We start from the raw sequence: 27,562 nt of genomic DNA on the forward strand, positions 1-27,562 counted from the left end.
TAGTCAATCTTTACTGCTAAACATAATTAGTAGGCCCTAGAAGATGCCATCAAAATCCAAGATGTCACAGCCCCCAGGTGCGGGAACTTAAGTAGGCGTCGCCAACCGTATTTCATTCTTGCACTTTTTCTGGCTTACCAAACGTCTTATCGTTGCAAGAGTGGTGTTTTTGGTGTTGTAGAACGGTAATTTACTGATGAAGAAATCATTTTTCACTTTAGTGTCCCTTTAAAGTTACAATGTTTAATTACTACGGTACAAGGTTACTAAGTAAACTGCATGGCTATAGCCACATTTCTCATGGGCTCAGATTACTGTGTGGAAATTTGCTTGCATAGAATTTGCAGCTTAACTTTCACCTGTAAGGCAAACATATCTGAAGGCAATATAAAGAAACAGGAAATGGCAGTAGTTGTTTAAATACAGCTTCCAAAATCACTGCAGCAGTCAAGCTACGCATTTCTAAACAAAGAAGGCAACGCAGGTTGTGTGTTCTGGGGGGGGGGGGGGAGATAAGCTTAAGAAGCAGGCTCAAATGGGAGATGGATAAGTTTAACTCTCTTGCTTCTTCATAATCTGTCACTTTTGACACTTATCTTGAACGCAACACTCTCCTAAACAGTGCCTCGGGCCATTCACCCAGCAAAACTCAGGCTGGCAATTTGCAGTAATTGTGAAATCTAAGCCCACAATCACATTCATGAACAATCATGATGCAAGGATGGCCACTGCTTCTAACTTGCACAAAAATGATGGCTGGGCTTTCATGCATTCCCGAAGTCATTTTGTGGTACTTCTATCTACATTTACCATTATAATTCTGAACAGACAGTACAGAGTTGGGAGAAATGTATAACACTGAATTCATTAAAAACAAGAACAAAATAATGCAACACTTGCTATAAGTACCCCACACACAAAAAGAAAAGAAAAAGCCCATCTTAGTCCCCGTGGAACAAACCACGACCACATATAAATTGGGCACACAATCCAGGAAGCGTACACTAAAATTTCCAAAGAGCACCAGGAATCATTGCTACATTACTGTCATTAGCTTGAGAAATGACACTGGTACAGTCCAACCGCAGTAACTTAAAATCATTTCATTTAAATTGATGGATAATTCAAGCTGATCAGTTGGTCCCAGCAGAGTCACATTTGTTTCAATAGGGTAAAACTCCCACAAATTTGAACTCCTAGAACTGCACAATGGTCATTGCAAAAAAAAATTCCTCACTCTGACAATCTGCCTCCTGGGCAAACCCAAACCAATGGCCAAAGGCCAAAGTCTGATGTGTCGACAGCTAGTCTCCTTGGAGTTTGAAATAAAGAGATTCCACTTATAATATGTAAGGCATGTTGAGCCTACACTATCAACTTGGAACACGAGGCAGCACGTACCATGACAGGCCTGCCACGGCCAAGGCTGGGGTCTGCAGATCTGCTTCGGGAACCCACCTTGGATTTGTTCGAACGCTCCCCCGGCTGCACAAGATGATGGTAAGAGAGTCAATTTTTAAACAAACTTTTTGAGCGCTTATGCTTATGTGTTACGCTTAAGAGAGTCAAGCTTCCAATCACATGCTTGTAATTCACTGAACAAACTAAGGCTATGAGAAACATAATGGCAATCAGACTAGATGTAGACAAACACAAAGACTACAGAGGCAAGTCTGCAGCCGTGGTCAATTAAAGAAAATTATTTTAAGACAGAGAAACATTTAGCACTTTCATTACGTACCACCTTCACACTCACTAAATGAAAATTTATTGGGTTCATACATTGAAACAGAAACATTTAAAGCAACTTTTTACCTATACAAAAGCTACTTTCTGCCATTTTATTATTTACCAAGATAAAAGTGCTGCACTGATACGCAGGTGTCTGGGTGACCCTGTGGTTATCAGTTCACTGTGCCTCTACACTGGCTAGTTTCTTTTCTAATTTAGTGCACCAAGAAAGAAGCTAGAACACCGTGTTACACAGCACAGACAACACAAGCAAAACGATGAGTCACACTACAAGTGCTTTTGCTCAGATGTGGCTGCAGCCACAAGGTTGAACAAAGCTAACCAAGCCAAAGACAATGTCCCTCACCAAAATGACACAAGGGCTGTATGCATGCTGCAGATGGCCTTCAACGCAAAAATTACAAGTGCTCTTCTTTCTATGTGTATTAGTGACAGCTGCTTGGGACTTCAAAATTTCCCTGAGCAGTTATTTAAATATGTACCAAATGAGGCACACAAAAGTAAATAAATAAATAAATGAATGAATGAATTAGAGATCAGAAGGCAGCCAGAAGTAAAACCACTTGATGCACTGTACAGTTCAAATGCACTTTCCCCACAAGGCTGGCCTCATCAACCTATCATTTTTGACACAGTGGCAACAAAATAGGGGCAAAATACTGAAAACACACAAACACACACACACATACACAGGCACACACACACACAGCTTTGTCCAGCAATACCTTTTGCATGCCAAACAACATCCTAAGCAGCTTCAAGTGGTTCATTCCTTGCATTTAGCACAACACATCAACACTGTGAGTTTACAACATTAATGCATATTCAAAATAAGATGATCATAGCCAAGACGAAATACCGAGTGCACTTCAACCTATAGTATAGCTGCTTCTTCCCTAAAGGTTATCAAGCAACAATAAGGCTTTTTCCAGGGTTCACAGCACTTTCAGTAACAGTAAGCAATACAGGTTATCTGTCCCCATGTGAAGCACACTACACACGCAATCAACATACTCATGTTGCAGAGATGACAGTGTGCGTCATCCACTGCAACATGAGTATCTACGTCTGAGTCATCCACTGCAACATGAGTATCTAAGCGTCTACCACTGCATGCATCCACATTTATGACCGCACAAAGAGAGCCTCACCGTCGCACTGAGCAGCCCTGCAATAGAGTCCCCTCCACTTTGAAAACCTCAAGTAGACTGTCTTTCATTATTCTCGCACCGTAACCCCCTGTCCCTCTTTCCCTTCGATACCTAGAGTCCAACCGAAGAAAAAGAAAAAGGGGGAGGCAGGCAACGTCAAAGCCAAATGCGTAGCCACCCTAATAATAAATGTGGTGGATTCAGCCAACACATTATGTCACGTTACCTCCCTTAACCCAACAGCACAAGAACAGAGACCAGCTGCTCCCTTTCTCTTTTCTTATATATTTTTTAGCAGCTCCCAACTCTCCATGTCTCCATTAGCTTTTGCTAAAGAGACTGGAGAGGGTGATAGCTACAAGAACAAAAAGAAAAAGAAAGTTTTTCTCTTTTAGTAAAAGAAGCAGTGTGTACAGAAGTTTACTGAAGCAAGAGTGAAAAAAAGTTGAAGAAAGTGAAGCTTCATTTCTCCGCTCCTCTTTTTTCGTATACGGAATAAAGAATAAGGTGGTGATAAAGAGGAGAGCCATGTTTAAAAGGAGGATTAATAAAACAGAAACACCCTACCCCATAATAGAAGAGAGATGCTGCATAATGATCTTTCAGGAGACCAGCCATACCTGAAATGTATTACTACCAAACAATGGGCAACAAGAGATGCTAGGCCCCATGTTTTAGAAGGATTTAGGGAAAAAAAAGGTTTTTTTCCTTCCTTCCTCAAGTCTCTCTCTCTCTCCCCCCCCCCCCCCCACACACACACACACACACACACACACACACACACACACACACACACACACACACACACACACAGACAGATACGAGAAAGCTCCCTTGCAGTAAAAACTTCACAGGAAAAAGTGCACAGAAAAAGGAAGCCAAGCCCTGCTTTTCATTTTTGCGTGTTCTTTTGCACAAAGGTCAACTGCGGAGTGAAACACCTGCCCTGCAATAAACCACTACCTTTCCTTCCCTTGTCTGCCAGTCGACTCCCTGTGGGCTGCCGCTGATGCCCGCGCACGACCTCGGAGGCAGACACGCCCGGCGGGAGCTGACGCACCCAATACGCCCCGAGTCCCCGCCCTCCTCTTTCCTAACTTCTTATGTCTCTACAACCTTCACATTAAGTCTTCTTACCTCTCTCATTCTTGTCCTCTATCACTCGCTCTCCTTTTACCGCTCATTACATTCACCACCCCTCCCCCTTTACCACATCTCATGAAGGGGAGCAAATGAACTATATGGGCTTGCTTGTTTGCGCTTTGTGAGGGCAAGCACGTCCACTACATGCAATGCTGACTACCCTCTTAATGACGCATACATCTGCCCTGTGTAATGAACCATTACACGATGAAGTCTGACACCATGAAGGTGCTTCGCGATACCTGTGTATTGTCGGTACTAAATTCAACATGAACAAGAAAGAACAATTGTATTGTTTTCTGCATGCAATTATAGTTCATAATGCGGTGTGTAACTGTCCCATGGCCAGTTTCTAAATATGCTATTACTAGTTTCAAAAGTACAAACTAAGTGTTCTGGCATTACATGATATGGTCAATGTCACAAACACCAACTAATGCAGACACTTAACCATGTGCAGTAGTTTATTTTGACTTGTTTACATTTCAATTTATACTGGTGGTTGTTGGAAACAACTCAGACAGTGGAAGGAGGTGTCAGCTAAAAAGATACGTTTTTCCAAGATCTCAGCAGACCTCTGCAAGAAAAAAATCCTGCAGAGCCATGCTCCCAAAAATCAATTTCTGGGGTTTCACATGCCAAAACCGCAATCTGATTATGAGGCACCTCATAGAGTGGAACTACAGACTAATTTTGACCTGGGATTCCTTAATGCGCACCAAATGCATGGTGCACAAGCATTTTTGCATACAGCACACATCAGAACACGGCTTCAGGAGTCACGATCGAGCATGCAACCTTGTGCTGAGCATTGCAAGGCTATGCTTATTTGTCAATGTATAGAACATCATTGCCTTGCTGATTTAAATGAACAGCAACCCTTGGTCATACAAACACATTCTGTAATTATATTGCTGATTTACTCAATCACTGCAACACAAGATTTCTGTGATAATATCACTAAATCTTGAATACCAAACCAGTGTTATAGCTTCCCTAAATATGCCTTATCAGCACATTTTTTCAAATAAAGAAATATGCTTTCTTGTAAAATAGCCTTTCTTTTTTCTTTTCATTACAGTCTTCTTTATGTACTTTCTTGTACATAGCCAGCAATTTCTTGCACTGTCTTGAACAAAAACTCAGGCATACTAAAATAAACAACAGTGTACATCCCATATATTTTTTTTAACCTTGCTAAAGAATCATGCAGCTCTATGGAAGAATAATTTAGTCCTTTATGATGTCACCCACAATAGCATGCAATAAGACCACTGCATGTAACAAACAAACAAGCAAGAAAGAGAGCTAATGTATAAATGGATTGAATGTGACAGAGTCTAAACATAAAACAAAAAGGGCAACCTAACACTTGCGGACTACCTTCTGTGGGAATGAAAAGAAAAATACGGAGGCAAAGTGCGTACAAGTAAGAACACTCCTGAAAAAGCTCCCACATTATCACCCGCACTAGTTCAAGCTAAGGAAAAGAGGACATAAACATCTTGTTTACAACAGTAAAATAAGACAAAATACGCCGATGCATGCTTAACTTGAGTTATTTTTCCATTTTTCTCTTCCATGTTCGGGCAGATATGAAACGTCGCATGACGAAGCTACGCTGTTCCAAACACCAAAGATGTTGTCAAACCCTGCAGGCCCACTTGACGTAAAGTAAACCACGTGCAGAAACTTGTAGTTGTAGTTTTTCGTTCACTGCCAGAGAAAGTTGTCCACGAGTATAGCATACACACAGTGCACCCATTGAACCCATATAAGTAAGCCTTGCAAGCATTCCTAATTGTGACATGAACAATGGGACAAGAACCTCTAATTTTTTATGTTTATGTGTACTTTGTACTATGAACTTTCAGAGCGTGCACAGCAAGGCGGACAGGTACTGCCAAATTGCTCGAAAAGTAGGAAGGAAACAGGCAGCAACTGACCCTTGCCCTATAGCAGTGGTCGTTGTCGTCACGGTGAAGTGCGTCTGCCGATCCTGTCGCTGCCGCCTGGTGGTGACTTCCGTCGGTGCCCAAGATGTCGCTCGTTCGATATGCTACCTCCGGGTGCTTCTTCTTCCTTGTGAGTGCTGGTTCCAGTGCTGCGTTCATGCCCGGTCATCTGGCTTAGTATGTTGAATCGCACGCACCTTACAGAATATTTTACCATAGATCCCTTTTGTACACCATAGCAGCAGTGTGTTTCTGACACCAGAAAGCTTCCACTCACATGTTTCCAGCTCCGAAGTTTTCTAAGGAAAAAAAAGTACTTTCTACTATAGTGAATTATATGTACCACGAGAAGAAACTGAAACGTGAACAGGAAATGACTGATCAGAACTGCTCTTATGTGTAATTACATGAAATTGTGACATGTAATCCCTCTGTATAGCCAGTATCTAAGCATGGAATAGTCCAAGTGTACATTTTAGAATCTGAATTAAGTCCATTACAAGTACAGCAGAACCTGGCAATAGAACAACACATCAGAGTAGTTTCAAAATTATTCGCATTTGAACTTATGCTGATAGTACATGCTCTTGATGCATACAGACATAAGATGATGATAATATATGTTTCTTTTTTGGCGCAAGGGCCAATGACAGTCAAAGAGCGCCAAACATAAGAAAGATGCCTTCTGTATCAAGCTCGTGTATGTAGCTTTCTTTTGCATTTTGGATTAAAATGAATTCATAAAACAATGTTTCAACTACATAGTCAAATTGGTGTTTCTGGTGTGTCCTATATATTTGCAGGCCTACTGCAACTTGCATTCTCTTCAGTACCTTCTAAATTATGGGGCTGTTCCAGAGGACAATACTGGAAGTCTTTTGGGACCTGCATGTTTAAACATCATAAGAGGGCCTATAGCCTTAAGCTGCCCCATCCACAATTCTACATGCTGAAATAAAACCTCAGAATCACAAGCTCTGAAAAAAATAATGACATATCAAATAATTGGCTTATATACTATGGCAACTATAATCAGATCTATGCTGAAAAGTCGGATTATCGTAGGAGAAGTGTGTCGTATGCCAGAAAGGAATGCTGGCATGGCTGCAGCAGTGCCAGGGATGTGATCATGTATCACATCGTCCTGTTTTGTTGTTTTCGAACAAAAATGCTTCTCAAGTGGCTTGGGAATTGTTTAATTATACTGCACGGAAAGCAATAAAATGTGTTCTTGTAACCTAACTGTTTTTCAGTGTTGCTGTTGCACATGAGGTCGTGGGATTGAATCTCGGCCACGGCGGCCGCATTTCGATGGGGGCGAATTCGGCAAACACCCATGTACTTCGCTTTAAGTGCGCATTAAATAAGGCCAGGTGGTTTAAATTTTCCAAGTCCTCCCACTACAGCGTGCCTCACAGTCAAATCGTGGTTTTGGCACGTAAAACTCCATAGTTAAATTTTTTTTCAGTGTTCCTACATGGAATCTCCATTGGTGCACACAATGAAGCTCAACAAAAATTTAGAAATTTTTACTGGTTTCTAAGCAGAAATGGAATGATAGTAAGCAAACAGGAATATAGCAAAGCAAAAGTAAAAGACCAGAGGACAATATTTTGGCAATCACGTGTACATGCACCTCAAAAAGAGCACATGTTAGAAATCTTTCAGTTAAGACCAGCAGTTATGTGTCAGATGGTTTACACATTATTCATTATGACTAGATTAGCCTAGAAGTATTACACAGCCTAGTCAGGTGCTGGAGTATGCAGTTAAATGCAGACATTGTGCTAGCAAAAATTAACAGAAGACAAACAAATAATGCAGGCACAAATCTGCACATCAGCACTATTATGACACTGCTCACTGCATGACTAATTTGTCTAGTGGAGAGTCAATCACATATGAAAACTTCAAAACATTTGTGTAAGGGAGGGCCACGGCAAAGCAAAATAACGAGAAAGTATGCCCAGAGGTATCTACGTTTGTGAGGATACCATAATGATTGAATTAAGGTCAACTGAGGAACGTACAACAGAAAAAGTGTTGATAATACTTAATTAGCAAGTTGAAACAATAATCATTTCATACAGTGCTACTTTACACCTTACCAAAGTTAATAATTCTTATTTTCAGCATTAACTCCAATGCACAAATCAACTTCGCACATTGTTTTGCATATGGAGCAGCAAGCTTTAGTTACAATTTATTACCGAAACAATGTGAGTGCCACCTATCCTTTGAAATGAACATTCTAGGCAGTAACAATGGTGAAGACACATTTCTGAATGGCTGTTAATAAGCCATTTAAGCCATTATGTATTGTGAAAACTTGAATCATAACAATAACCACTTCTATCACTACAGAAGTCCAATTAGAGATTCTCAGTATCACATTCTAAAGCCAATGTTAAGAAGAAATCCAAAGCCAACCAAGCCACAAGCACAAGTCAGTACGCACGCACCTTGTCTGAGGAAATTCATCACTTTCTTCAAACATCCAACTTCAGGCGACAAAACTTCAAGCAACCAAGCGCGCAACAACACAATGGGAGATGAGACAGGGGAGGCACTCACACCAACGACATCTCATGCAGACTAACGGACGGGCATCGGAAAGAGGGGCACCAGCAAACGAGCCAAGCGTGACTGATGGCAGCCCATCGTCTGCCGTGCAACAATTGAGCAGCCGCAAACAAAACAGCAACAAAGAGCATGCATGCGTCACTGCCATGGAAGTGCTGTCACTTTCAGAGAGCCCTGCACAAGGCTGGAATCTCATATGCACTTGTTTCAGTACTCAGTCTACAGATGACTGGGTTGCTTAAAGCTGAGCATGGGAGCTTTTAAAAAATGTAGGTCAGAAATCAGCTTCAAAAGCCACTCTCACCGAATCATCTGACAGATGCAATCCAGCCAGAATGGCAGCTGTGCTACTATAACTTGAATTACTTGTGCTTGCTTTATAAACAATGAACATGACATTTTAGAAAAGAAAAACAAAAGCTCGGATTATGAAAGGTAGATATCTCACATTAATGAAGACTGCTCTTGTGTGACACTGGGTAGATAAAATTTTGTAAGAGTGTAGCCCTGAGGCCTCACATATGAGATCTAGTAGTTCTGTACATATGCTGTGTTCTTTTGCAACCTACGTATACAGAAATAAAAAGCCATTTGCAAACTGTTGGCAGCAATATAGCTATCCACTCCTAACTGTATCTATGGTCCTTCCTTCGAGCTAAACGCAGAAATATTTTAGAATATCATTAATACTAAGCATTAGCAAACAGTTTTTGCACTGTGCAATGATGCAATACCATGCTTTCACTTTTGTCAACAAGTATTGCTTGCATTTTCCCACTATTTTATACCTTCTATCCATATACTGCCTTTTATTCGCTTAACCCCTTTCTGCAGCACAGGCTAGCATGCCAATACATACACTAGTTAATCTCACTGTCCTTCCCTCTCTTTATCCCCACTCTCTTGTCAATATGTAGCCAGTAATAAAGACCTATGTTTTGCTTTGTTTTTCAGTGACCACTTCATGAACCAACACACACATGCAAAAGACGCTTTCAGTCTGTTGGTATAAGGCAAACCGCACACTGACTCCTTTTACAAAAGCTCTATTCTGTTCCAGCGTGGCCTTTTCCTTAGTGACAAGTTCAACTCATCAGGGCCTGCTGAGGCGTGACGCTAGGGAATTTCTCAGCCAAAGGAATGCAGTGAATGTCATGCAGCCGTCATAAGGAGAGAAAGCCACTGCATGCAGAAAAAAAGCAAAAAATGAGTCGAAGGGGAAGAAAGAGATAGAAATAAATAGCATGCTGACATCTGTGTGCACTCAAGCAGGAATTACACTTCTAGCAAGAGCTTCTAGAAGGCGCTGAAAGGGCAGTGGCTGACATTTAAGCATGACATTATACAAAAGACTTAGCTAGAGTAAACTTCTGGTGTTCTTTCCTTTTCTTTTTTTTTTTCACTCTCTCTCTTCTCTATGGTACGAAACGTGCAGCTAGTTCTCTGGGTTGAACTTTAATTCACAGAGCTTTGCATATATAAATGCTCTCTGCAGGTGGTCAGCCACCTTTGCTAATAACAAGGCCCTTACAAACGGTTCTACCAAAAGAATTTTTTCGCAGACCCTTATATTTTATGCCAAATTATAGTTATAATAGTGCAACCAAGAGCTGACTCGTCTCTTAAAGAAGAAAAAGCAGGTTTAGGAGGCTAAAGCCACAGTGGCAGCCTAACCATCATGACAAAATATTAAGGACTTATGAATCAGAATCGAGGCAGGCATTATTGGATTAAAGAAATGGTGTGATTTGTTTCACCTATAAGTGACTACCACAAGCAATAAAAGAATAAAGATATTGTGGCACCTTTTCTTGTCCTCTACAATTTACTCAAACGGGAAAATCTTATTTATTGATAACATCAACAAAATTTCCCTCGGCTGTTGGATAATCACAAATGCTTCTGTTTCACAGGCAATATCGGATTTAATGGTTCGACCGATTCTCACTACGGCGAACACAAGTTATGCTTTAATAATAGAAATTATGAGGGATCACACCAACATTTACAAAATGAAAGGTGTTGGCCAGCTGTCGAACAGCCGCTCGATTGCAACAAGCAGGTGTAAATGTGTCTTACTGCAATATTTCATAATGGGCAACAACAGTGGAAAATTTCGCAGGGTCAACAGAGTGCTCTCTGACAAAATAAACGTAAACCAACGCTGCAACCTCAACCTGCTTATATTTCAAGCTCCAATGTACAAACAAGCTGTCGATAAAGGTGACACTCGGTGCTGACTATAAATTAGGATGCAGTTAAGAAAATGATCAGACTTAAAGCAGCACTTCTGGGGGTTTGCAGACAACTCAGCACATTTCTCAAGCTAAAAGTGCCATGATTGCTTCCTATGCGTTAATACATCGTAAAGATAACGAAGCAAACATTAGGGCCAACTCACAAGTTGCATCTGGCGGCTTCACGACAACATTTCCTGCTGGTTCTAGATGCCCCGGCTGCCACGCAAAGCTCCTCTTGTACTCAGCGTGCAACTGAAATTGACGGGAAAGAAGAGGAAAAGAGAACAGTTGGCAAGTTGTAGCTGCAAATTAGGATTTTCGCAGAGCAGCAGCTGTCACGGCTATGTGTCGCAGCCACGTCTATTATGATGGAAGGCTGATTATAAAGTGCACAAGGTAGAAAATTTGCTGTAGTACTGCTCTACTAGACCAGACGTAAAAGATATACGATATATATGTACATAAATATACAGTTGAGTGGGATAAGGCCCTTATAACCATGTCGCAGTGAAAAGTAGACCAGTTTAAAGTGCCTGCAAAATATACAATTTTCATCACTGCAGGACTGCAAGGGGGTGCAGGATATCAAAAAGTGCACGATGGTCAATAAATGTTGACGCAAGCATGTGAGCTGCTATCAATCTAATCAGAAGAAGCCATTAGAAACCAACTTTTAGACTGCCAAGAACTTAATTTTCACTCCATCCTCTTTGATAGGAACTGTAGATACCAGCATTGAAGTCAATGGTTTAAAGGAATGGCGAAAAATGCAACTATTTCAGAGCCCTAACATTTTATGTTATCTAATTCAGTGACATAATACTGATTGATACAAATCACTGTTAATGTGAACTACCTTCTTCCTGCAAGTGCTTCATCCACGATAGCCAAGTTTCGGCACCACTTGTGTAGAATGCATCATATCAGCTAAGAACATTTGTTTAATTTCCTGTGAGCAGAAATGTGTCTATTAAAGTTTATTGCACCGGATACTGAAATTGGTGAGGAATAGTTAATGTTCCATCACTTGATAAAACAGTTTTCATTGTAGACATTGGACAAACTGTCTCACACAGTCTGAGACAACTGGTAGAAGGCATAGGGACTGAGGTTTTCAATTAAACACAATAAATGTGAAATTGTTTAAATCATCTTGCCTGTCACATGAATGCAAGCAAACGTTCTACCAGCAGCACTGGATCACTCGCCTAGAAGCTTCATCTAAAGGATTATTATCATATGCGGCATTGACTGTCTCTTGGATCATCCTTGTGCAGAAGGAGAGGTTGTCTACTAAATCTGCCAAATGAGCGCAACATTGTAAAAGCGACAACAGACTCCTTTCGTCATGTGGCATACAATGCCAGAAAAGTTTCAATTTTGTACTTGATGGCCACAAGAAAATAAAATCAAGCTATTTGAATAAAGCCGTATGGGTATGTTCATGCTGGCCTAAGAAAATGGGGCAGTCAGCAACAGCTAATGGAGCATAAAAAATTGGTAATTGAGATATTGCTGCAACGTCCACCTTAGTCACACTAGCTTAAAACAGAGCAGTAGTACATATACTTACAATGTTACCCTTGTTTGTATACAGTTATGCATGCATGTATGGGCATATATACTATGCAATAAAACTAACTGCTGCTGCCACTGCTCTTAACAGCTTAAAGTCAACTTTCCGTAAAACTATACTGAGATGCAGAACACACAGCAAACCAATAGACAATATTACATTTTTTTTACTAGCATTACAACAGTACTTAAGCACGTAAACATGAGCTGCATTTGAGCACTGCAAGATCTATTATCCATATCCATTTCTATGTTATGGGCATCGCAGTAAGTAGTTTCGCCGACAACACCAAGAATGTATTTCATAAGCCTTTCTATTATTTGACAGTGAATGGCGCATCACTCTCTAATATGATGACGGACAAGGGGGCGCGCAAGTGCACCAAATACACAAACTCGCACATTCTAGAGAAGATTAATTCAAACGAAACCCAAAAATCAAACTTCACTGATTCCATTGTAAAGGGCCCCGATCGCGCTTTTACAACTAATCGCGTCTTTTTAAGACCGTTACATTCCGTGTAATGCGCGCGTTATGCAACAGGGGCATTTTCACCGTCGCGATCCCATTCATTACTTTCAATTTGTACCGATTTCAGCACGTCTCTAAGAACAGCAACGTAGCACACGTCTAGCCGTGCTTAACTGCCTGCCGTTTACCTTGGCCTACTCTCCGACAAGGAACGCGTACGCTCCGACCGGACGCAATTAATGCACAGACGGACGTGTCTGCTGCTCACTCAGCGGCTCATCAGAAAACAAGGCCGCAAGATCCGCCCGACGAAGAGACCGGTATCTACAATATCTACCCGGAGGCGCCGGGGGAAAAACTCGCTTTCCGTCCCGAAAATGATACCTAGAACTCGCGTGCTCTACTCTTCAGGGCGCGAGGAGGAGATGCGAACCGGACTCAACGTCCGTGCGGCCGCGTCGCCAAAGCAAAACAGAACCATGCGAGACGTAAACACGGAAAACAGGGACATGGCATCGCGCGTTGACTGAAGTGTCGCTCGCGTGGTAGTTGCTGCGCTTTCACATTACCATTTCGGTGCCTGACGCCGGCGAGGGCCAAGCGAGAGCAAGCTTCCGCTCAGTTGATTTTTTCACGAGACTGCCGTGGCGGCCGACATGTTACGAAACGGAGCGGATACTCTCTGCTAACGCGGTTCCTCCCTCGCGTTCACTCGCCGTCGTCCTTCGCTGCCGTGGAAACGGGCCTTCCAGAGCGAAAAAAAGAAACATTGCGCGCTCGGATCGTTGGCGCTGGTCTCACCGGGTGCTGTTGTCGACGCGGCGACGACAGGTCCGGCGCTTCCTATGACGACGACGAATAAGCGGCGACTTTCCAAGGGCCGAGAGAGACCATTATTTTAAGCAAGAAAGCAAGAAAACGTGCGTCCCATATGGAGACTCGCCGGCGGCAAAGGGTCGCACGGTCAGCACTCCCCCTCAGAAGCTTGGCGCCGCCGTTAGTTCATTTTTTAGCTCACAGATGGCGCCCCAAGTCAAGCCGCACCCCGTTAGGTTTCTGGCGGTTCTTATGAACTCTTCCCATCGACCCTGCTACTGTACGTGAGGCTGCTCCAGTTTTAAAGTGTAGAAGTAGCTCGTTTTCGAGCGATTTTGACATGAAGGCGAGCGTTTCTCCGTCGTAGAGAAACCCATGTGGTTTCTCCTGCCCAAGTTTCCCAGTCGCCAAGCATACGTCAGTTCGGAGGTGGTATCCCTCCAAGCAGGACTCCACGTATTACTACCTTTATTTATTTATTTATTTATTTATTTATTTATTCTCTTCGCTGCTCTGGTGACGGTAAGTGGGTCAAGCAGTTCAAATCTTCTTTAATTTCCAACTTTCCGCTTATTTTTCGTTATTACATGCGAAGACGCGTGCTGTTGACGAAATATTCACGCTGCATAATGAAAATACGGCGAAAACTACGAAGTGCAGACTGGACTTGCCAAAGAGCGTTATGATTCGCACGACCAACCAATGATATGTATGTATATATCTAGTAGTGGCAAATATATTCTCGCGGATTCGATTCAATTGAGAAAATGTATCGTGCTCGATTAAGTTAATCTAAAGACGATTAAATGAATGGAATGACTGAATGTAAAATAAAAAGTGAGCGAACATGGAATAGGGGGTAAAATAAAGACGGAGGAACGCAATCACTTGAAATGCCCCGGTTTCAGAGATGAAATCAAAAAGAGCGTTAGAGGTTCGATGAAGACGACATACATAAAGGAAGGGTATTAGAGGGTCGATTCAAATGACACAACGGCTAAACGGAAGGAGTGAAAAGAGGCGAGAATCCTCAAGGTGCTTGCTCTCAGGGCCCCGTCTCTTTTACTTGTATATAACGGTTCAGCTTGGCGCAGTTACAACATTTTCTATGTTGTCTATATATGTTCCTTCGGCACAATTTGCAAGAGCGACTGGAGCAGGAAAGAGCGCCGTATCACTTCCGTTGTCCTCGTCTGCAATGGGCTACGTCCACTGCTTGGAATATACCATCAATTTGTGAAGAGCCGCAATTGTACTGTAGTTACGAAGGTATATATGTAGTTCTCATTATATCCTCTGGCTCGCTCACTGTGGCACTGTCGACGGTCAGTTCTGCAGTCAAAATTACGAGCGAATACGCATTGTAAACGCTGCGTGCACCATCGTGAGTTATAGTGCCGATCAGTTTCGTTATAGTTGTCCTCCTACAGCGTCATCTATCAAAGCTTTTCGACGCTTCTGTAGCTCGGTCGGTCACTAGCCCGTTCGGAACAATGCTAGCATCATTAATAAAATGGTAATGCTATTGAGTTAGTTATAGTTGTTTTATTTACTTTATTAAACCTCAAAGGCTTCGATGTGAGGTGCCAGAGGGATCTATGTGAGGTCTACATCAGGGGCGGCCATGAATACGTGCAACACTCGTGGGTGGTTACGTGATATAAGCATGTAGAATTATATAGGTTAATTGGCACGGAAAAGCGTGCCACTCTTTTATTATCTGTTTCTTGATGACACTTAATTGTTGCATTATATATATAGTAACTAACATTTCGCAAAGGAACAAAAAGACGCGCACGTGCAGTTAACAGCTTAGCCCTGAACAGCGCTCGCGCGATCGATAAACTTCCAGACGGCAGACTCTTCTTGGCAGCCCATGCTCTTTTCACTTTGGTATACATAGTATGCACGTACGTCATTCAACGATACTCCGCGACTTCCGGTTTACGGCAGCGCCATGTTGCGGAACCTATAGGCCTATGCGCGCGCCTGTTATTAAGGTACCCCAAGATGGCGAAAGGTAGCGGAAGCAGACGGCAGCAGCAGATGTGACATCACGTGCATACTATGTATACAACAGACTTGCACCTTCTCTTGCCCTCTTTGCTTGGTTGGTTTGATTGCTGGCGCGGTAATTAGCATTAACTCACACAGGCGCCGCGCTTTCTCGGAAATAGCGGCCACAATTTCCACCATCATTTGCGGGAATATTTCCCGAGCCTTGTTCGGGCTTGGCCACTGCATCCAGAACACAATAAATTTATTTCGTTATATACTCGTCTCCCTAAATATATATATATATATATATATATATATATATATATATATATATATATATATATATATATATATATATATATATATATATATATATATATATATATATATATATGTGTGTGTGTGTGTGTGTGTGTGTGTGTGTGTGTGTGTGTGTGTGTGTGTGTGTGGCTATAGTTACATAGCTCCTCTCCGTCTTTTGCTCCCGGTCGAGCGCGTGCTCCATCCCCTGAAAAAAAGTGTCTGGCCACGTACGTCTCTTGTAGTATTGTCCTTAGGGTTGTTCTCCCTGCCGTTCGTTCTAATTTGAGCTCAGCGTGCGTTAATTAATGAATGAACGGTGCGAAAAGGACGTGGGCACAAGTGCAAGGCACAAATAAAGTACGCACATATGTGCGATAACTTTCAACGAAATCAGCTTGTGCGGGATAAAATGGGACATATTGACATAGCCTGTATATATGCTGCTATTATGTTGACACAGATAACTGCAGGATGTCGTCTGGTCTGATAAAAATGGACAGAACCCGATTGAGAATAGATGTGTAAAACCTTGTCCTGGTTCTCCTGTGAGAGTTGGTTCAGTGTTCTAATCATTATCGTTCTATAATAATCCTTCAATTATTTAATCTGCATCATAAAGGAGATGTCAGTGCTACATCATTTCTGGGTCTTCACCGCCTAAGTAAATCCTTCATTTAGGGCGTCATAACACATTTAAAGAAGCTTGTTTGAATTCGATTCGTTTTGACAGTGAAGCCTGTCGAGGAGGAATTTTTTTCCCCCTGCGGAATGACGTTCATCTTTGCAGCCTTAAAAGAAAGGCTGCTTTCATTTACATTACATTTTCTTAGCGAAAAACAGAAAGCAATCGCAGTTAACTTCAACGAATGACCAGCTTTGAATGTGCAGACGCGAGCTATCGTCATCTCTATCTCTCCTTGCGATACTTACATAACTACTTTCTTTTTCCTTTTTCAGATAACGGAGTTGCATATCTCTGCGAAAAAGAAGTGAAGCAGCTTTTGGCTTGCAAAGGAGAGCTCGATTGAAGATGGTCGTTTCGTTTTTTTAACTGCTAGTATGTTCACCAGAATAGATCATTGTCATTCCTTCATGAACGAAACTGTTCTAATTGTGAAGTATCATACTATAGAAAGCTCTCAGCAGGGTTACGCAAGGTGATTTTCAATTCTTTAATTCACCTTTAAAAAAACATTCTTCCGCTTACAAATCCGCCAAAACAATTCTAAAATCCTAAACCACACCTAATAATGTCTGTAATATCCAAATATTATGAGGATATATGCAGTAGTTAAATAATGAAATTATAAATAAACCTCAATTTTCTTGGTTTTGTGAGGAGTGTGAAGTGAAAAGCTAACTTAGGAGTTTGAATATAGCCAATCTGTGCTATATATGCAGTAGGGGTTCACTTAAGGCGAGTCACATGACCATATGATAATTTGGGGGTGGGGGTGGCCAAATTATCACCCGCAACAAAGTCGGAAACTCCGCCCCCTTTACGCGCTAGAGGCGTTATCCTAATCTAACGGATACAACGCGCAAATAAGGAGTGTGTGTGTGTGTGTGTGTGTGTGTGTGTGTGTGTGTGTGTGTGTGTGTGTGTGTGTGTGTGTGTGTGTGTGTGTGTGTGTGTGTGTGTGTGTGTGTGTGTGTGTGTGTGTGTGTGTGTGTGTGTGTGTGTGTGTGTGTGTGTGTGTGTGTGTGTGTGTGTGTGTGTGTGTGTGTGTGTGTGTGTGTGTGTGTGTGTGTGTGTGTGTGTGTGTTGTTTGCTTCTGTAAATAAACAAACAGTTCCGCCCATTTATGTCTTACGTGCACTTAAGCGTTCTAGCGAACTTTATAACTTCCGTGTCCTGCTTGGAGAGCGTCGGACCGACAGTGTTGTTTTCTTGCGTGTCTCAAGGAGTTGTACTGCTGTTTTCGTTCCGCCGTTTTCCTATATTAAGGTTTATGCTCCTCTCATCGACTCGGTCGCCATTTATTTATTCTAGTCGCGGCTAGCTGACTTGACCTCTATCTCAACAAACAGTAACGGCGCATTCGCCCTCGTTTCAAATGAACTTTAAGTAGAATGCTCAGTTAGGCTATAAGTAGTTTGATAACAGTTGTCGATTAGATTTATTTGATTGATTTGATTTGATGATCAGTCGCTTCACATAAAGTGGAGGAAAAAAAAAGCGAACGGCATGCCAAGCTACCGATATACGTAGGCTAGCCGACGAAAAACATGGGGCAAGACGCCGTTATGCTATTATCACATCAGTATCCCGAGGCGTCACAGACTGAGGATAGTTTGGGCAGCTTCAGATTTGCAACTAGGTGAAGACAGACTTTGCATGCATGGCCATAAATACCTCGAAAGCCCGGCCGACCAATCACTAACGTCATTGGGACGCACGCAACTCTCCACTCCCCCATTCCATCTTACACGCACGTGATCTCCGTTTCATCCTTGGTGTGGTAGGTTCGGCTTCGTTCCAGTACTCGTAAACTATGCAGGCAGAGCAGCCTCTGCAGGAGGGGAAACGCGACAAAGGGTGCACAATAGTTGCACAGGGTGAGCGATCCGTCATTACTTCTCACAGCCCTCGGCATTATTTCCACATAAATTGGCTAGGTCATCTCGAGCGCGCGATATTCTTTTCATTCGGGCACTCGACGCGGCGTCTCGCTGGACGCCTCGCCAGCACTGTGCTCGACGCATGCATTCAATAGCGCGGCACGGTAACACTCGCACCCCCCTCCGAAAGAACAACAACGAAGCGCTAACGCAACCGGGGAGAACGTGGACAATAAGAACGTGGACCACAAGACAAATAATGCCTTTGAGAGGAACGTCACTGACAGACCGATTCAGCGTCTCTTCTGCTCTCCTCGCACGATGCTTTGGAGCCCCAGCGTCGTCAGAAAAGCTAGCTGCGGTGTCGCCCGCTTTTCACCAGTATCGCACCACTACCTCGACCGAAAGTGCTACAAGCGGCACATTCTGAACGACACTGATAGCTGGGGGAAGTAGAAAAGCTGCGTGTTGAAAAAGGTCAAGGCTTAAAATTTGTCCAAAGTCTCTCTTCTGTAATCAGCAAAGGGGCCTGCCGCTATCGTGGCGTCCTGTGGAACGTCGCGGATGCGTCGTACTTTATAGGAAGTTATTTACTGTTAATCGTATGCTCTTGGAGAGGCATCGTTTGAGAAATGTGCATTTATTAAAGAACAAGCATGTGTCTGGAGACGAAAATTTAGGTCGGCGACTTATATAGTTGCACAGGCGCGCGCGCGCGCGCGCGCGCGCGTGTGTGTGTGTGTGTGTGTGTGTGTGTGTGTGTGTGTGTGTGTGTGTGTGTTTGTTTTGTGTGTGTGTGTGTGTGTGTGTGTGTGTGTGTGTGTGTGTGTGTGTGTGTGTGTGTGTGTGTGTGTGTGTGTGTGTGTGTGTGTGTGTGTGTGTGTGTGTGTGTGTGTGTGTGTGTGTGTGTGTGTGTGTGTGTGTGTGTGTGTGTGTGTGTGTGTGTGCGCGTGCGTGCGTGAGTGTGAAACTCCAGCACCAATCTTAATCTCCATAGGACGAACGGTCTCGTGCGTACGTAAAGCAGGCACCAGCGTGTCATTAGTACGGAAATGGAGCGACGAAACGGCTACGTTATAGCTGATTGTTACGGTACGCCGACATTCGTTCAATGATCACGCTATTTCGTCATTGTTCCCTGACCACCATTTGCTTGCCAATGTAATCGCAGCAGCAAATCTGTTGTTCCCGCGAGCAAATCCCTCCGGGACTCGAGGCAATTAAAATGCAGCCTGTATTTATGCGGGGTGGGGCACGAGTGATTAGGTATGGGCCACGAGAGCGAGATGCGGCAACCTGCTACTCTTCTCGACTTGCCGTCGTCATGGCTCTCTCGTTACCCGCTACACTCAGACGACATTTATACGGAGATAGCGATCCGGCTCTGCTTGAAAAGTATGAAATGTAGGTTCGACTTGCGGGTGCACTGACAGCGATAAAACCTACGTTGTATGTATGTATGTACGTATGTATGTATGTATGTATGTATGTATGTATGTATGTATGTATGTATGTATGTATGTATGTATGTATGTATGTATGTATGTATGTATGTATGTATGTATGTATGTATGTATGTATGTATGTATGTATGTATGTATGTATTGTTGTGGTCGCACCGCTGGTACGAGTTGTTGGGAACTCGGCGCTGACGCCCGTTGTTGCACCTGGGTCGCAAGCCCCAAGGGTAGCGTTGGCCTGGCGGCCTGGGGTACAACTGGAAGCATCCGAAGGTCCCGGCAAAGCATGAGTCGACTGGTAACAACAAAACAACTGGTTTATTCTAACATCGCAAAGAGTTGGCGGTCAGGTTGACCGAAGTAGAGAGACGGGAGAGCACGTTACTCAACAGAAGAAATCGGAGCCCTCCTTTGGCGTCCGGGGGCAGCTGCTTTTATACTCTCGCAGTTGAGGGCAAGAAGGAACCCCTCTATAGACGAGCACGTGACGGTGCCGCTCGGGCACAATGGGATAAGGTGGCGCAGCGTCGTGTCGGCGCCACTCGGACCCCCCTTGCTTCACAGTTGTTGGGAGCTCCTCTCTTCGGCTGCCGCGCTTCGACAAGCGTGGGCACCAATATGCACATACACTCACACACGCACATGAAGACACGTGGCATCGGAACATGCCTGGACGCGCTTGGCGGGGAGGCGTAGCGGCGGCGCCGAACAGGCCAAAATGTCTGCCGCTTTGTTGCAGCCGCGCCGGCTAAACCGCGCGTCGTAGGCGAAACGTAACAGTATGTATGTATGTATGTATGTATGTATGTATGTATGTATGTATGTATGTATGTATGTATGTATGTATGTATGTATGTATGTATGTATGTATGTATGTGGGATTGCGTGTGTGTACAAGAAGGAATGAAGAGTTTGTTGGCCGCCGGGTGCCTATCGTCACGTGTACAGCTGCCGCCAGGCTTCATGCGAATACAGAAGACATATTTCTAGCTGCTTAACTTGGACTAACACTGCTTGTAAGGAGCAAACCTTAAGCGTTTTCGAAAGATGGCACATTAAGTTCAGAAATTCAAGACAGCCCGTCCGGAAATTACTAGCAACCCCGCAGTAGAATCAAAAATCCGCTTAAAGCGTGTTCGGGCTAACTATATAATGACGGTGGCTGCACCTGGTACGTATATGTACTCGTATAAATCCAAGAGTCTATAACACTGGTCTATTTGTTACTCTGTATACTCTTGTAATACGCAAACGATGATTCACCAAATCGGCCAGCACGCACTATCGCTTCAACCAATCCGTCAACTGACGACTGAGACCGCCCATATACGTGCCCATTCAACGTGTCGCACGGAGGGGGAGGAGGTAGCGGACGAAGTGACGCGGAACAGCCACAACTCTCTCTCTCTCTCTCTCTCTCTCTCTCTCTCTCTCTCTCCACCGCCAGCACTTTCACCTTTCTCCGTGGCTGCCTTCCGTGTAATGCGGCCATTTCTATGTTCTCGCCTGCCTCCATGCACGGAGAGATGCCCCGATGCGTGCCACCGCCGGCGCCTCGAGTACAGGAAAGGGAGGCCGGGGCCAGGCGTCCCACAATCCGCGTGCTCGGCACGCTCGCTCGAGACACGCTACGCTGCCGCCATCGATTGCTCTCCACCGGGAGAGACTGAGGGAAGCGTCGCGAGCATCGATGAACGGGAGAGGAGCACGCACGGCCATAGAAAGGGCCCTCGCTCCACCGCAGCCGACCCCGCAGTCCAGGCCCGCGCGCCGAAACGTGCGTCTACTCCCGAGAGCATCGCCGGGCGACCGCCCGCCCGCCCATCCGCTCCCAGCGGTCTTGGTGCATATAGGGAACGTTTTGAGGGCGTCGGCGCGCAAAGCCACTTAGACTGGCGTCCTCGCTGAAGTGCTTACCGTTAAGGAGGGTGAAAGTCTGATGCCAACGGGGATGACGCTATAAGGACACGAAAATCTCTGCTTGGGTGTAAAGTAACCGGTGCTATGATGCGCCTGCTTCCCTTATAAGTCGCAGAGCGCGGCTTTGCGACATATCGCTTGTGGCGCAATCTGCACTGCCAAATATAATTTGCTTAAAGCGAGACCACGCAAGGAAGTCAGAACTATGGACCCGCTATAGAGATCAACGCCGTTACAAGCGTGGTAATTGCTTTTACATTATAATTTCACCACCGCGAAGAGTCGCCCGACCTTTTCAGAGACGTCCGTGAAGAAGGATTACGACGGGTACTACGCGAAATGTCAACTAAATGTTGACATTTCGCGTAAACTAAACAGGCGATGACGGTCGTGTACATTTCAGGTGGCACGCGCGGAGCGTGCAGCTGATACAACTGTATAAATGCGCGACGGAGTATGCAGACAGCCGCTAAAGCAGCAAACGCAGTCGAAAAAAACGCGTGCGATGTGGACCGCGTCGCAACGTAAATGAACGCATACACGAAACGCGAGCCGAACTACACGTACGCCTGCCGGCGCGCGACAGCGCGCGCCCGCGCGCCTTGCGTTTGCCGCGCCTCGCGGGGAATGGTAGTTTGAAACTATACAAGATACGCGTCAGCGCGCGCCCACTCGGCTCAATATTTTCGTCTTGGTATACAACATTTTGTATTTTTTGTGAGGAAGTCAGAACACCGATATATATCTGGAGAATATATCCGTGCTCGTGGCGAATATATCGTGCCGCCAACACATACATACCCTGTATCCAAAGTTAAATTCTCGCGTAGCTGTCACAATGCTTTGGGGTCCTCGGCCAGTACAATGACCGCGGAGAGTTGTAGTCAGAAAGCGTACAAATAAATCAGTAACGCTCATCGAATAAGTTGCGCTGCATTTTCCCGCATTAAAATGCGTGACGCACATACCATAGAATTGTGTATGTTTCGGGTCCAAGCGAAGCTCACGTTAACGCGGATTAAATCTCACAGTCTCCCGCCGTGCTTCAATGCTTGCGTTATCAGCTGGCACGAGGCAGCATTGCACGTCCGAATTCCGAATACCACACGTATGAGAGCAACCGCACGCATAAGCCATAATATATTACGTGCTATATATACTATAGATACTCAAGCGCAAATAAGCGTGCAACCAAGCATAGTAGTGACGTAATAAGCATAAGCGTGTTTTCGTGCTTGCTTACCATTTCAAGCATGCACCAACTATAGGTCCCCAGCGAGTACTTTCAAGTTGTAATACACAGCGTGTTCGCGCTTCATTACGGACCTATATAGTTACCACCGCGGCAAACTTGCATGTACACTCTTTTTATTAGCGTAATGTCACAGCTCCACAACGAGCAGTAGAAGTGATGGAATCATTCAAACGACTAAATCCGAGCTGGTAGTTTCACCCTTAAACATTCATGCCGTCGAAAATGCTCCAACTTCTATCAGTAGTTTTGGGATGCTCGAGCAGTCAACAATTTCGCCAGGAACGAGCCGCAGCATAGCCGACAGTTGTATCTTCGAAAAAGCCTAAAATACCGCGAAACCAGCGCTGCAGTCATTCGAGTAAAACAGTACAAACATGGACAGCTGTAATGAAGGACTGTTGTGACCTCGTTAGATGATCGTCAACGTGGTACTCCTTATTTGCTTCCCAATTTCTAGAAGGCATGCAATCTATATCATCCTATATGACTGCTACGGTGTGAGCTCCTATGCTTATAGTACACGGCAGCGCTGTATAGTGCCTTCCGCTGGTAGCGGTACTACCCAGCTTCTACGCTTATAGTACACGGCAGCGCTGTATATATAGTGCCTTCCGCCGGTAGCGGTATTACTCCATATTTCACTCGTCCCGCTTACCGACAGTCTCATTTATATAACAGTGACAAACCTCCGGCCTTGGAGACGACAGGGACAACCTTGCTGTCTTATATTGTAACGTTACATGCGCGGCTCTCACTTTTGCAGTGCAGCGCGAACAAGAAAGAACACAAGCGCCGGCGTCAATATAGCGTGCGCATGGAGCGTCCGGACCGTGAAGGAACTGGCGTTGTTCCAGCAACGTCGTATACACGAAAGAGACGCACACTTATGTTTATAACCGGAAGAAAACACGCGAATGCGGCCTTCGAAGGTGGAGGGCGCCCCTGTACACTAGTCTTCACGAAGAGAAAAGCCAATGCGGAACTACCCGACAAACCATTACAAAGCTCTATAGCGATTTACTGTATGCTGCTATAGGCAACCACTATACTATCCCTATTAAGTCAAAGACGTGTAATCAGAGGGCTTCGTTGTTGCATCTTGGAACGGCATTTGTGGCAAGAGTATATATACTGTCCGCTGCTTCGGCTAGTCCACAATGCGTTCATATAAGGACATTCGCGTAAATGGCCTATGACGCGCATCTGCATTGACAGCATGTATTTGTTAAATGTTAAAGCACCCCCCCCCCCCAAAAAAAAGAAATCAAATAACAGACAGACAGACAGACAGACAGACAGACAGACAGACAGACAGACAGACAGACAGACAGACAGACAGACAGACAGACAGACAGACAGACAGACAGACAGACAGACAGATAGATAGATAGATAGATAGATAGATAGATAGATAGATAGATAGATAGATAGATAGATAGATAGATAGATAGATAGATAGATAGATAGATAGATAGATAGATAGATAGATAGATAGAAAGAGTCGTCGTGCAAATGCAAACAACACGGAAGGGGTTCTCAAATGCAAGGTGCAGCGCGCGCTGCCGCCACACGAACCGTGACACACACACACTGTTCGGCGGCGTCGCGGGGCAGAATACGCGCAGTGAAAAAGAAAAGCGAAAGCGACCCGGGGTTCTCATGCTATAACAAGCACGTTGCACGAACACGCGTTGGCGCAGAAGTAAACGGGGCGAGTCCCTGCGTCGGCGTGCTATGCGTACAAGCACAAGTGGCGCAGGAGCTGCATATTTATTATTATTTGTTTTGAACACATATACACATATATACAGGTAACAGGAAAGGGAAGGCGAGGAGCAGGCTGGCAACTGCCACCGGAAGGGGCACAACGCCTGCCTACTCTTCTGAAGGGAGGTGACAGCAACACAGAAATGGAAGATAGGAAGGAAGGGAGGAAAGAGGAAAGGAAGAGCAACAGGACAAATCTAAAGACTAAAGTAGAACACAGTACACTAGCACGTTGTTCCGCCGAGTTTCGACTCTGCAGCCGGAATTAAAGTGACGCCGCATCGAACAGCCTCCACAATTATCAATCACATCCATGGCTAGTTTGCTACGCGGCTAATTGTGCGCTCCACGATGAGACGCCAAGTATAGCTGCACGCAATCACCGTTTCACTGGTAGTCGGTTCACAATATACACTACAAGGTGTTTGAACCCGCCACTTCCCATCTTCGAGGGAAGAAGCGTTAGGACACTGTACAGATCACACACAGTAGGGCCGGTCACTGAAGGTCACGCTACTACAGAATGTTGAACGTTCACGCTACAAACGTGAACTTAAGTTAGTTAGCTCTAGAAAGGTTAGTAGGGCGCGATGGGCCTGATCACGTTTAGATGCACAACCACTGGGGTATAAGCATTCCTCGAGTGTCGCACACCGCAGGCCAAGGAGGTGATAGTTTCTCACTAGCGACATGCGCTGCGCACTGAAAGCGGGACACTCAAATATAAGGTGCTGAAGTGTCTCGTAGCAGCCACAAGACGCACAGAATGGACTTGCCACACGCCCTTGTCTGTATAAACGTTCGTGCACGTTCACGCAACCAACCCTCAGCTTGAGCAGTTGCGCTCTAGCGCGACGAGGCAAGCCTCGACCACGAACACAGGGCGGGAACGTTCCATTTGCGACACGCTGATCTGGATGCTGCTTAAGTAGGTGGCGACGTATCAGGAGACGAGCGTCATCAAGCTTGCACAGAATTTCTGGGCAGTCACAGTTGTTATGAGCGCAACTTGAAGCGAGCCGATCAGCTTCTTCATTTCCGGCGATTCCTACGTGTGAAGGTATCCATTGAGCGACGACAGGGTGATATAGGGGAGCTGCATAGCGAAGCGGAAAATCACGAACACATCGGAAGCGCTCGCGCGCGCGCCCACACACACAAGGCGAAGGAACCGCGCGCCCACATCGACAGCCGCCATCCCGCTGGACATCGGGACAGAAGCTCACCGCCGAAGGAGACAAGAGATGAAGCTGTAAGGGAGAGCCTCAAAAGGGGTTCTGTCAATCTATGCTGTCGCACCAGCCCACGGAGTGCCGCAATACGTGTGCAGCATTGTGTCTGTCTCATCGATTTTCTGTTCATTTACATAATTGCTGTATCCCTGATCGTGTACATACCACGCTATACATTATGCAAGACGGTTTAAACGCGTTAGCATTGACAAAACATTAAAAAAGAAAGGAATAATGTGCGAGCAATATATACAGCTACGATACCGGGTGTCCCAGTTAACTCGTACCAAGATTTAAAACAGAAAACAAATAAAGTAGAGCTCTATAGAAATCGCACCAACTGCATATTAACGGTAGACGTGTGGCGTACTTACAATCAGTATTCTTCATCACTAAATATTAATTAATTGTTTTTATTTGGTCAACTGTTTAATTATTGCTTGAATCTAGAGCGTTCTAGAGAGTTCTAGAGAATTAGAGCGTTCTAGAGAGTTCTAGAGCGTCTAAAATAACGTCGGAGTCAAGCATTTTTATCGCAGTAAAGTTTGCCTGGTTGTTCTTGCCGAGAAAAAAACAAAAGCCCGCGAAATATTTAATAAGACATACACAATAAACGACACGTGATTGGGCACTTGCGCGACTGTTATTGTTCTATGCTCAAGCGTGAAATTGGTGAACAATCACCCGTATATATATATATATATATATATATATATATATATATATATATATATATATATATATATATATATATATATATATATATATATATATGAGTCACATGACCGGCTTCCCGCACCTCACGCACATACACTTTTGTTTCACTTCGACACGACTCCTAATGCTGACTTATTAAAACTTGCACGTCATGAATACGATCGCATAGTTAATTAACGCTGTAACTATATTTTAACGTAAACGTATTAACCTCGTAAGCGACAAAGAAGGGTCGGCTGAGAGGTTGTAAAGTGCACCGCCATAGAGACGCCACTAAAACACAATTGCTTAATTGGGGAGTCTTTTATGCAGTTTTTCTTTCTTTTTTCTCTCCTAATGGCAGAAGAAAGCGGCGGCTGAAGCGGCTTTTGTCAACGCACCGCAGATGACAACGCCTAAACGGTATATCGCGGATTGCCCAAAAGCTTTCCAGGTGCAGTCATTTCTACAAGCATGATTCGCCGCTTTTTCAGGACCCTCTGGAGTGTTACAAGTGTTCTTCTGAATGCGCACAAAGGTACGTAACTTCCACAACAACAGTATCATTCCGTATATTCAAGATTCGGGTCTCCCCTTGTACCAACACAACCACTCACAGCGATACAAATATTTTGACTGACGTTAAGACTTGCGGTGACATCACCCCCCCCCCCCCTCGCGC

General features: G+C 44.4%; 1 protein-coding gene across 5 annotated transcripts in view; it reads right to left on the reverse strand.

The window, feature by feature from the left end:
• The window catches only part of LOC142585543 (uncharacterized), an 89,478-nt gene that overhangs the window by 39,072 nt on the left and 22,844 nt on the right, over positions 1-27,562 (reverse strand). For 3 of the 5 annotated variants that reach the window (XM_075696367.1, XM_075696371.1, XM_075696368.1), the window contains exons 2-4: positions 10,986-11,076; positions 5,993-6,150; positions 1,402-1,485 (exon numbers count right to left, since the gene is read on the reverse strand). In XM_075696367.1, the coding sequence (XP_075552482.1) occupies positions 1,402-1,485; positions 5,993-6,150; positions 10,986-11,076 (333 nt within the window). Of the gene's footprint in view, positions 1-1,401; positions 1,486-5,992; positions 6,151-8,463; positions 8,656-10,985; positions 11,077-13,440; positions 13,635-27,562 lie in introns of those variants that run through there. The other 2 variants (XM_075696370.1, XM_075696372.1) reach the window with 2 other exon arrangements.

This window comes from Dermacentor variabilis, chromosome 6 (assembly GCF_050947875.1).
Source record: "Dermacentor variabilis isolate Ectoservices chromosome 6, ASM5094787v1, whole genome shotgun sequence".
In the NCBI taxonomy this organism is placed as follows: domain Eukaryota; kingdom Metazoa; phylum Arthropoda; class Arachnida; order Ixodida; family Ixodidae; genus Dermacentor; species Dermacentor variabilis.